This window comes from Mus caroli, chromosome 9, assembly GCF_900094665.2.
Source record: "Mus caroli chromosome 9, CAROLI_EIJ_v1.1, whole genome shotgun sequence".
Lineage (NCBI taxonomy): Eukaryota > Metazoa > Chordata > Mammalia > Rodentia > Muridae > Mus > Mus caroli.
This window is the reverse complement of record NC_034578.1, coordinates 42,024,374-42,035,717: the sequence shown is the minus strand read 5'-3', so window position 1 is coordinate 42,035,717 and position 11,344 is coordinate 42,024,374. Positions and strand designations below refer to the sequence as shown.

The 11,344-nt window shown below is 50.5% G+C and overlaps 1 protein-coding gene across 1 annotated transcript in view; it reads right to left on the bottom strand.

The window, feature by feature from the left end:
• Positions 1 to 853: 853 nt before the first annotated feature.
• Positions 854 to 11,344, bottom strand: part of Scn4b (sodium voltage-gated channel beta subunit 4) — a 16,329-nt gene continuing 5,838 nt past the window's right edge. The window contains exons 2-5 of the mRNA XM_021173126.2: positions 8,150 to 8,322; positions 7,099 to 7,327; positions 5,585 to 5,714; positions 854 to 4,598 (exon numbers count right to left, since the gene is read on the bottom strand). Coding sequence (XP_021028785.1) covers positions 4,505 to 4,598; positions 5,585 to 5,714; positions 7,099 to 7,327; positions 8,150 to 8,322 — 626 coding nt within the window. The 3' untranslated portion in view covers positions 854 to 4,504. The remainder of the gene's footprint in view (positions 4,599 to 5,584; positions 5,715 to 7,098; positions 7,328 to 8,149; positions 8,323 to 11,344) is intronic.

The following is an 11,344-nucleotide window of genomic DNA, read 5'->3' as shown; positions in this document are numbered from 1 at the left end:
TGTACATGTGTATGCAGATGTGTGTGTATGTACATGTGTATGCAGATGTGTGTGTATGTGCATGTGTATGCAGGGAGGGGTGTGTATATGTGCATGTGTGTGCAGATGTGTGTGTATGTACATGTGTATGCAGGTGTGTGTATGTGCATGTTTGTGTACACGGGTGTGTATATGTGCATGTGTGTGCAGGGGTGTGTGTATGTGCATGTGTGTGTGTGTGTGTGTGTGTGTGTGTGTGTGTGTGTAAGTACACATGTTGAGACCAGAGGAAAGAATCAAGCATTGCTCCTCAAGTGCCATCCGCTAGCTTTAGTTTGTTTGTTTGGTTGGTTGGTTGGTTGGTTGGTTTGTGGTTTTCTTTCTAGGCAGGGTCTCTCACTGGCCTAGAGCTTGCCAGGTGGGCTAAACTGCCTGGCCAGTGTGCCCTGAGAATCCTCCTGTCTCTGACTCCTCGGGGCAGAGATTATTAGAATAGTCCACCACACCATTTTTGTTGATGAGTGTTCTGGGACTCTAACTTGGGTCCTTATGCTTCCAAGATCAATGTGTTAGCAACAACCCTTCCTCGGGCTCTGCAGGTTTAGCATTTGTATCCTTCATATGGATGCTTTCAGTGGCTCCAGAGTATCTAGGGTCATCAGCACACGTAGCATAAGGGCCGCCTTCCCAAAGGTCCAGAATTTAAGCAACACACATATCTTGGATAAGCTAAAAACCCCACAGCAGTTGATATGTGTTATCTCTCCTGAGCAGGTAACATTTTCAGCATAAACTTGTCAGCTGGGGGGCAGGGGAGTGATGAAGCCAGAGTTCAACTCCCAGGCAACCCAAAATAAAAAGCCCGCATCTCAAATTATTAAAAAATAATTTTTATTTCATCCAAAGCGAAGCTAAATCCAAGTCTGCAATGCAAAATGTATTGTAGAGGCAAGACAACCTAATGGCATTCGATCTGTGCTTAGACGCAAGCGCTGGGCATGTGCAGGTCGGTGCCTCCTGGAGGCTCCCACGGCCCACCACTGTATTGCCTATAAAGTTAGATAGGAAAATTGACTATGGGTACTGTTATCCAAGCCAGAGGAATAAACCATGCATAAGATAGTCAAAAGCACTGCACATCCAGTGGGAGATGGGAGAGCAGGGACTCCAACCTGGGACAAAATAAAATGTAGCAAGCTAGAGGACTTCCCCACAAATCCCTCATTTGGGCATCCTTGCCCCAGCCCTCCGCTGGCAGTCATCTGTCACCCTGACATGGAGTCACCCAGTAGAATCCAGGAGCATAGCCATTCATTTATGTCTCTTAACCTTTCTTCGGTCTCCAGTTCAGGCTACTGAAGATGCAGAGCCCCACCCCCACCCCCTTCATCCCACATCACCCCTTGCATGCACAGCCCACCCTCTTCTGTCATGCCTCTGCACCCGCAGACTGACTAGGCACGCCTTTCCACCTCCCACACACCACAAGCACTCCACACAAGTGCACCCTCACCTCCCACCAGCTGAAGGATGCTCTTGCCTCCCTGGCTCCACAGAAGCTAGTCCGTCAGATACGTGACATTCTGCTGCCCTCCTGTCTGTCATTCTCCTGGGCCTTCCACACTGCAGGTTGATTCCAGTTTCCTTCTGCTTAGTTTCTACACCAAGGGATCTGAGCCCTCGAGGGCAGAAGTTTATTTGGAAGTCAAGGGTAAGGTACTTGTGCTTTGTCTTTGGTCTCACTGACATCAAGGTCAACACAACTGCATGGGTCCAGGTTTCCCCAAAGTCGTATGAGAGGTGCTGTAGCCCACTGGCACAGGGACCAACCTCAGCAACCCTGAGATCGTTATTTGAAGACTTGCCCGTCAGAGGGTCTGGCTAGGGGAAATGGCTTTGCAAATATACATTCTAACACAATCCGTGGTAATGCCTGCACAGGCATGCCGCTAGCACTAGGACCAGACATTCTTTGTTAAGAGGACTGAGATTTGTGCTCTTAATCCCTATCCATTAAACGCTAGTATTTATCACAGGCATTGGGGCAACAACAATATAAAAAAGTGCTCCCATAGTCCCAGGTACCTCCATCAAAAAAAAAAAAAAAAAAAGAACTGGGGACAAAGATGCTTTAAGCATCTGAGTCACGATGCCTAAGGTTGCAAAAGGAAGAAGAATGAGGCATATGCATGTTACTGGGATGCAAACCAGAGATGAGGACAGGACAGATGTGGAACATTCTCGCCGGTTATTAGCCTTGTTTCCCAATGCCTTTCCAAGCCAGGCAAAAAAAACAAAAAACACAAAAACCTCACCAAGCCTCACTGCAGTCCTGTGAGGTAGGTATTATTTCACCCTTAGGGTAGATGGGAGAAGCTGCAAGGGCTGCCTGTAAGTTGACAGTGAGCAGGAAGGTGGGAAGGGAGAGTCCCTCCCTCTCTTCTGCTCTATGCCTTGGCTTCCTCTCAGGAAAGCAAGAAGAACCCCCAACACTTGGCCTCTTCCAGTGTTCGGGGAGAAAGCAGTTTTACATGAAGGCAGCTGGAAGTTTCCTGAATGGCTGGAGGCTCAGGTGCCATGTTTGTTCTCAGAGCCAGGTTACTTTAAGCAGGGTGTGGGCTCCCACCTGTCATACCAGCACTGCGGCAATGGAGGCAGGAGATTGGGAGTTCAAGGCCAGTCTTGGCTACATAGGGAGGTGGAGGCCCGCATGGGCCACACATGAGACTCTGCTCAAATAAATATTTAAAAAGCAGGAAATGGGCAATTTTTACCCAGCTCACAATGAGTTCTGGGTAAAGAAGAATGGGAAGAGAAGAGGCAACCCCAAGAGCCCCTTGGCTTGGGCAACAGACACTAGCCAAAGCCACAGTCACCAACAGATCCTACTGTGCCTTAATCTCCCCCAACTTCCATTTGGGAGGAACCTTCAGCTACTCCTGGGCAGAGCCTGTAGCAGTCCTTACACCCCCCTGAAAAGAGGACTAGTCTCCATCTTCTGACATTAAGGATATCAGAAATCTGATGAGGAAGAGGGACTTTGGGTATCCCATTTCATACATCACAGGAACCCTAGCTAGCACTATGGTTTGCACATGGTCAAACCCATCTGAAGGTCCCACATCAAATGCCATCCTATCTCCATGTCAGGGACAAGAAAGGGTGCCCTCAAGTGTCATCAAGACTGCCACCAACCCCAGCTTCATGGTCTCCTCCATGGCTTTGGGGTAGGGAACTGGGGAGCCCCACCAGAGTCACACCAAGCTGTGCAATTAATTCAGGGAGTGTGAGCCAAAAGAAAAAGGGCTCAGAACCAGGACTCGAGGAACTAAGGCACAATCTATCCCCACACTCAGGGGGTGTGCAAGCCGACTCTGCCAGAAGTCAAGAGAAGGTGTGAGTACCTTCTCCCAGCTCCTCCGCAGCCTCAGGCTGGGTGAGGAGTTAGCCCAGCTGGGCAAAAAGAAGCTAGAAAAGCCAAGGGCCTTCTCATCTGGAAACAAGGGTCCCTGAGGCAAAGGCAGACCCAGAGCTGGGAGGCCAGGAGCAGGGGAAGGCCAGGCATGCTGGATGGACACAGAAGGAGCAAGGGTATGGGATGACAAGTCCTAGGAAAGCATCCCTCAGGGAAGGTGGCAATGCCAGCTGTTTCAAGGGAAGGGAAGAAGTGTGGAAAACTGAGCTCCGGAAGTATCAGGGTGGCATGGTCCTGCCATGCCAAGGATAAGGGCCGTCAGTCTTGTAGGGCTGGGGTAGACATTCCTAAGGCTGGGAGACCAGGGGCACTGTTCTCCTACCTCTGAACCCAAAGAGCAAAGCCAGTATAGCTGCAAATAGCACCCCAGTGCTCCAGGAGGGTGGAGGCTGCCCCCTCCCCACAAGCCTCCTCAGTAGCTGCAGCCCAGAGAGCAAAGACAGGCTAGGTAGGCAGCAGGAGGAGGCTGGTCAGGGAGCCAGGACAGTGTGGGCAGGTGTTCTAGGGTAGGGGAAAGAGACGTCCTCTCTAAAGGAACTTCCAGAAGCCTGATATTCTTCAAAGCCCAGCTTGCCTCTCACAACTGGCCCAACCACCCCAGAAGACACCATTCTAGACTTCTTGTGCATTCCTAGCTTCTGAAGTGGTCACCCTCTACCCATCTCCAAACCCCAGCTTTGGAAGCAGCCCTCACTGATCACCCCGATTTCCTGGTGAAAGGTCAGAAGGAAAACTGAGGAGAAAGCAAGGCTTCACAGAGGGGAAATCTAAAGGAGACCCTATGTGCCCAGGATCCGGGACCAAACCTTCCACACCACTCCAGCCCCTCCCTTCCCTGTCTTCAATCTCCTGTAGGCTTCCTCCCCCAGTCAACCAACCCTTGTCCCTAGGAAGCCCTGGCTGGGGAGAGAATGGCAGCTGGGCAGGGCCAGGTCCTTCCTGCTCAGAAAGAACAGTTTGGGCCAAGCAGCACACATCTCAGATAGGACTCGGCATCAGGATCACCATCAGAAAGCGAGGCTCCCTGCCCTGCTTGGCCCGAGCAGGGCCTCACACTTTTGTGGGTGGCTTCTCTTCTGCCTTGGAGCCAGGCAACCCGTTCTCTGTGTTGTCATTCCCAGAGGAACTCACTAGACACTCCTTCCTAGAGGGGGGAGAGGGTTGAGAGGAACAAGAGATGAAGGAGTGGGTGCATAGTTCCCTGTGCCAATCCTGCACCCTCTCCCTGGCCTTTTCTGTTCTGTTCCAGAGATAGCCTACCTTGTCACCTGTCTTGCCGAGAACACAGCTCTCTAATGTCCTTTCCCTTTCTGGTCCCTTTCTCTTGCTCTGGCCCTTCCAAGATTCCTCACCTGCTGCTTTAAAGACACCTTGATGCTGTTCCAGAAAATTCTGGGCCAGGCTCATACCCTCTCTACCTGTCCATCCTTCTCCTCCTTCTAGTGAGAAAATAGACTGAATCCAAGACCTCACACATGCTAGGCAAGCCCTGTATCAGTTAGCAACATCCCTGACCCTAGATGCCTATTGCCAAAACTGAACTTATCTTAGGACTTCCTAGGAGGTCATGTCACCCTTTGGGGTTTTAGTTTAGTCTCATTTAGGTTTAGCTTATGAAAACAGGGCCTCACAGTGTAGACAAGGCTGGTCTTGAACTCAAGGGGATCCTTCTAAGTGTGACTCTCAACCACTGGGATGGCAGGCACAAGCCTCCCCCAACTGAATTATCAGAATTTCTCCTCTCCCTAAAAGAGTCCCTCCATTCTAGAGTCTCTATGCGTGAACTCACATTTTCTATGATAGAAATGAAAATATAGAGGCTTCCCAAATCTGATGGTAGGTTTTAAGGCAGGTGGTACAAATGGGAAGAGAGAGGTTAATGGGACAGGAGGGGAAAAGATAGCCAGAGGAGGAAGATCAGGTGGAGAGAGGTTGGGAGAGAGCCAGGAGATGGTGCAAGGGCTGCAGAGATTGGAAAGGCCAGCGGTGGCATCAGAAGACATTGGAGAATGAAGAGGCAGAGAGGACACTGCAGACCGGTAGGGGTTAATGGATGTAGAGTAAGGACCACCAGGGAGCATGGGAGAGAGGGCCACCAGGGAGCACGGAGTTGAGGGCGAGTTAACTCACTTCTTCTCTCGGGTCTTCTTCAGGATGAAGGTGATGAGCTTCTTCAGTAGCAGGATGCAAACGAGAAGTCCAATGACCCCGCCCACCACAGCCAGGATGATGAGAGTCACCGTGTTGTCCACTTCTTCCACTGGGGGGAGGGGCAGAACACAAGGTGCAAAACTGACCACCCTGCCTCCAGACCATGACCCTCTCAGGTCAACAAAGACCGAAGAGGCAATGGCATCTATTTCTTTCACCCCTCCCAACACCTCTTCCCCTAGACTCATGCACACATTGGGGAATAAATCAGAGACCCACAGCTCCTAGCTTTGAGCTGCAAGCTCACTCCTCAGCTTGCCTCCCTTCTTCCTCTCCCACTGCTTCCAGACAACCCGCTCTGTCACCCTTCCCAGCAAGGCCGTCCCTGGCCACTCTATGAACCCTCCCTGCTCCTCCTGTTGCTTTAACTCCTACATACAGCACTGCTCTTGGTTTAATTGTGTTGATCCCTCAGCTAGCAAAGCTCCCATTCTTGTCACACTGGGTCCTCAGCATGTAATGGACGGGTGAAACACTCTATAAATGGAGGAGAGGAGAGCCACCTGGGAGGGTCCACGGAGCTAACTCAGAGCCTGGCACCCAGAAACACTCTGACAGCATTGTTCCCTTTCCCCTCTCCTCCTACAAAAAGTAGCCACTGAGGAACAGAGAGCAGGAATCTAGACAGATAAAAAGAGGTGACGCCATGTGCAGTTCTAATACCAGACTCAGGCTCTAATAAAGTGTGTCTGGATACCCTTGAAATAACCCAAATTCAACTCCCGCTGTTCCATCTCCAGGGGTTCCTTGATATGGTCATGGGGGTGGGGGGGCATGCAGAAGGCATCAAATTCCAAGATCCTCAGTTGCAAGCTGCCCAACCTAACTTCTCCCCTATTTATCCCTCTGCTTCCCTGACTACCTCCATGGAGTAAAGGCATGTGCTTAATCTGGCTCCTTCAGTGCCATCACTGCTTGACTGACCCACCTGTGTCCAATTCCACCTGTGTGGAAGGGCCACACCTCATTCTAGCTCTTTGGAAAGCACCTGCTATTCATTTGGGGCTATCCGTCTGCTTGTCTAACTCTGAACTACACACTCCTCAAAAACAAAACAAAAACCACTGTGTACCAGTCACAGCATTGTTTACAAGACCTGACAACCATCCGACACTTGCTAACCCAGAACACAAAACCAGCAAGAATCCATCTACATGGAGAGAGTCTAATGCTGCTGAACACTCCCAGCTAGCTCCTCGGCCCTTCACGACCATCCTGACTAAAGGATATTATGGACTAGGAAATAGAGGCCCAAAGATGCTTAATGCTATCCACAAGCCACTACGTAGATGACGTTTTTCTAGCTTCCAGATGCACCTGCAGTAACTCTTGCAAGTGTAAAGAGAAAATCACCAGCATGGTCATTTTGCCACACTGACGGGAACCCCAAGTTCTTTCTACCCTACCCCCTCACCCCTGCCCCCACTACATACGTTTATCAACCACTTGGAGGAAGATGGTGGCAGAGTTGTTCAAGTCCTTCTCCTTGGGGTTCCTCACGAAACAGGTGTATCTGCCCGTGTCACTGAACTCCAGGTCGCTCAAGAGGATGGAGATATTATTCGTCTTCTCCTTGGTGGAGCCCTCTAGGGTGATTCGATCATCGTCCTTCACTCTCACCTTAGGGTCAGACTTATCATTCTTCACGATCCCGTCGATGAGCTGGGGCAGGGAAAGATCACCCCAAAGAGCAGTCAAGTGTCATGGCACCATTCCGTGGACGCCACCCAGGACCATGTACCCAGAAAGGCCCTTCATCTTCCTCTGCTCTCTCTGACAATGGCTATATCTCTGCCTGACCTGGATTCTGCCCTGTTTCAAACTAAACCTGTGTTCTTTCCTTCAGGACTCCCTGGAACACACCCCACCAGCTGCTGTTTTCCTTTTATTTTTGTTTTTGTTTTTGCACAGTGCCTCTGCAAAGACACATACACACTCGGGCCCCGCCCAGCCTTCCCTTTTTACTCTCACTCTGGATCTTCTACTCCACCCAATCCTGCCCTTTAGTCGGCACCTGGATTAATACTATAGCTCTTCAGTATCCTCTAAAGCTAGTGTCTCTTGGGGCTTTCACAGTTACTCTGGGAGAAGAATTCCTGCCAGACAGAACCCCTGCCTCTGTGACCTGCTAACCCCACTGCTCCATTCTTGCCCTCTCTCCTCTCCTCCCATGCATCCCTAGGCCACTGTTTGTTCCCGTTCTCCAGGCCTTTGGACGGATTCTTTCTCATGATTGTTAAGCTATTAATTTTTCTGAAAATATCCAAGTTGCAGGGTTCCCTCAAGAAAAGACAACAGAGTTCAGTCAAAATTTTAACAGACCCTAAATTCTGGCATCACCATCAGAACCATCCTCCTGCCTGAACTCCAGAGAAAGAGTATCAAAAGGTGGGTTCTTGGGATCCTCAGAAGAGACCAAAGCTTGGGCTTGAAGGCACCCATGGGCAAGGGAAAGACAGTGGGAGACATGAGCACCCCACTTACAATCCTGGATGTTTCGCTGTTATTGTAGGACCATTTGAAGTAGAGGTTCTCAAAGCCATAACAGCTGGAGAAGGTGCAGGGCAGCAGGATCGATGAGCCGTTAATAGCGTAGATGGTGGTGGCCTTTCCCACAGATACCTCCAATGACAGGTACATGGGGAGCAGGAAGAGACCTGTACAGGGGACAAGGTCTCCTTTAATAAAATCCCTCGGGAAGCTCTGGAAGGGCACCCTCAGCCAAGGAAGGGGAGCTTTGTCAGATGAAAGGCCTTTGACATCCTCAGGACGGGAAGGTGGTTCTCTAATACAGAATCTACAAGGCCTGGAGCACGCATTTCAATACCCGCTTGGCCTGAATAGAACTGAATTCTGAGCCTTCGTGGCCCATGTGGTACTCAAAATGACCACGAGGGGACACCCTAACCCAAGAAAAGGAAGGACCTAGTAGTTTGTGGGGTGTTTTTTTTTCTTTTCTCCCCTCCTCCTCTCGCACACCCCACTCCTGAACTTGTAACTCCACCCCTCCACCTGGGTAGAGGGCAGCACCTGTAGGGGCCAGGAAGGTAGCAGAACTCCCCCTGTCACCTGCACCCAGGAGACTTTCCTAGGTCGGGGCTCACCCCTGGTGATGTTTGAGGGTTTCAAGTGGGAGTCAGAGCCTTGTCAGGTGGAAAGGCCCGATCGCCGCAGTCCCTATCATGGAGCTAGGGGCCAGAAACACTACAGGGCTGGACAGCGTCCCCGACTACACAAGGGGATCCGGAGGAGAGAAGGATGACTACCCAGCCCTCCAGAATGGAACCGTGACGGCGGCCGCGGGGGACACAGACTGCTAGCAGCGAGGACGCAGGAAAGCAATTGCACCCTATGGCCCAGCGCAGCTCTCTGCAGAGGCCATTTGTATCAAGTGAAGGCACTCTGCAGGATGCGGGACCTAGGGGTGGCCTGAACCCTCCGGATTCGGCGAAGCGCAGCCTTCCCATCACCCTGAATCCACACTCCGCACCCTTGCCTCAGAAATCACAGTGACACCCCCACGGTCGCCTCAGCCCCCTCCACAGGACATCCCTTTGGCCCCCCAGGACATCCCTCTGCCCCCCACACTCCTTCCACAGTACATCCCTCTGCCTCAGGAGGCGTTGCCTTCCTAAGTCCTCCTCCTAAGCGCTCTTAAAGAATCTAACCCTCCTCTTTCCTGCACATTCCTTAGGGAAACTGCATTGCCTCAAGGTCGTTCCACACTGAAGGAGAGCTACACTGAACTCATACCTTTCTTTGCCAGTAGGGGAAATGAGCACTCACCCCCATCTTAATTCTCAGGAAAGTCGTTTGTTGTCTAACTTAATTCCCTCGTGCTGCATCATAAATCAATTTCCTTTTGTTTTGCCCACAAGAGGCAATGACCAAGCTACTGAGTGACAGGAGAGACAGACAAGGCAATCAAAGGAGTGCTGGTGACCCAGCTCCTGTTCTCAAGGTCTCTTCACCTCCCTTGTGTCTCCTCTGCTTCTGGTTGCTACACACACACACACACACACACACACACACACACACACACCAGGTCAGAAATTGCACCCTATGGCCCAGTAACCCAGTCCTGACTCCTGCCATGTCTGTGATGCCAATAGGCAGATATTGATGAGGCATTTACTGTGTGCCTGGCGCCTTCCAGCCTCTGCCTCCCCCATTATATCTAAAATTATAGAACATACTGGAGAGGAAGCTACGCCTATGGAAGTCAGCGACTCCCTTAAGGTCAAAGAGGGAGACAGAAACCCCTCCTCACATGCTAAAATAGGTGCATTGGCTCACTGTGGTTCCAGCTCTTGCTAGATTACCTCAATTTGCAACTCGTGTGTGTGTGTGTGTGTGTGTGTGTGTGTGTGTGTGTGTGATATGTGGTGTGTGTGTGTTATGATGTGTGTGTGTGATATGTGGTGTGTGTGTATGTGTGTGTGTTTGTGTGTGTGTGTGTGTGTGAGAGAGAGAGAGAGAGATGTGGTGTGTGTGTGTGTGTGTGTGTGTGTGTGTGTGTGTGTGTGTGTGTAAAACTATTGCAGTGGATTTCCATGCTGAGGACAGGTTTTCAACTGGGAACAGGCATCGGCAAGTGTGGGTTGGCCCTGGAACTCTGTGAGTCTTCAGAACTGGCCTCTCCCTGTAGCTCCCAGGGAATAGTGTGGGTTCAGACCACAACTTAAGAATAACTGTGCTAAAGGGCTCCCACACAATCACCCCCACTTCTAATAGGATACTAAATGGCTGGTGCACTATTTATCCTTTTATAGATGATAAAGTTGAGGCTCAGAGAGGTTAAATGATTTTCCTGCATCCACACAGCAAATAGACCCTTTGGAGCTCAGTACTTACTATATATGATAGCATGGGTATATTTTATAGACTATGCTCATTTCATCTGTACCCCATTAGGTTGTTATTCCTTTTATTCCCAATAAGTGCCTCGAAGAAATAAAGATGTAAAGGCCACACATACCCAAGAAGTAAGGATGCAGCACTCAAAAATAGATCTCCTTTCCCCAAGAGCCATTCTGATGGGGGTCAGAGCTCCCTGGAGTTCCTGGTCCTTCTTTTATCTCTGCTGTCCTCTATCCCAACTCCCCTCTCCTCCTCCCCCACCCCGAGGTCTAGGAACAGGAACAGTCATAAGTGCCCACTGTCCAGCCTCAAGCCAACGGTAGAGAATAGGAGCCTGAAGCTTTGCTTTCATGCCTCCCAACAGTCCCCTAGGCCCAGAACCAGGATGCAGAGCAGAAATCAAGGACACACAGCCGGAACCAGGATGCAGAGAAGACACAAAAGAAAGGCAGCTTCTGGGGTGCAGAGTTGGCTTAATGAGTCACATAGATTGATATGTCAGTGCGAGGATCTGAGTTCAAATTCCCAGCACCCCTGTAAAAGCCAGTATGTAACATAAGGCATCAATAACTTCCAGTGCTAGCATAGAGAGGTGGGTGACAGAGACAGGAGGATTCCTGGAAGCTTGTGAGCTGGCAAGCCTGGTAGATACAACCAGGGAAACAACAGAGAGATACTGCCTCAAATGAGGTGGAAGGCAAGGATCAGGGGTGTACTCTGACCTCCATGGACAAACTGCTGCGTGTCCACATTCACACATGAAAACATAAACACACCTCTACCTTTACAAAGAAAAAGGAGGAGGAGGAGGAGGAGGAG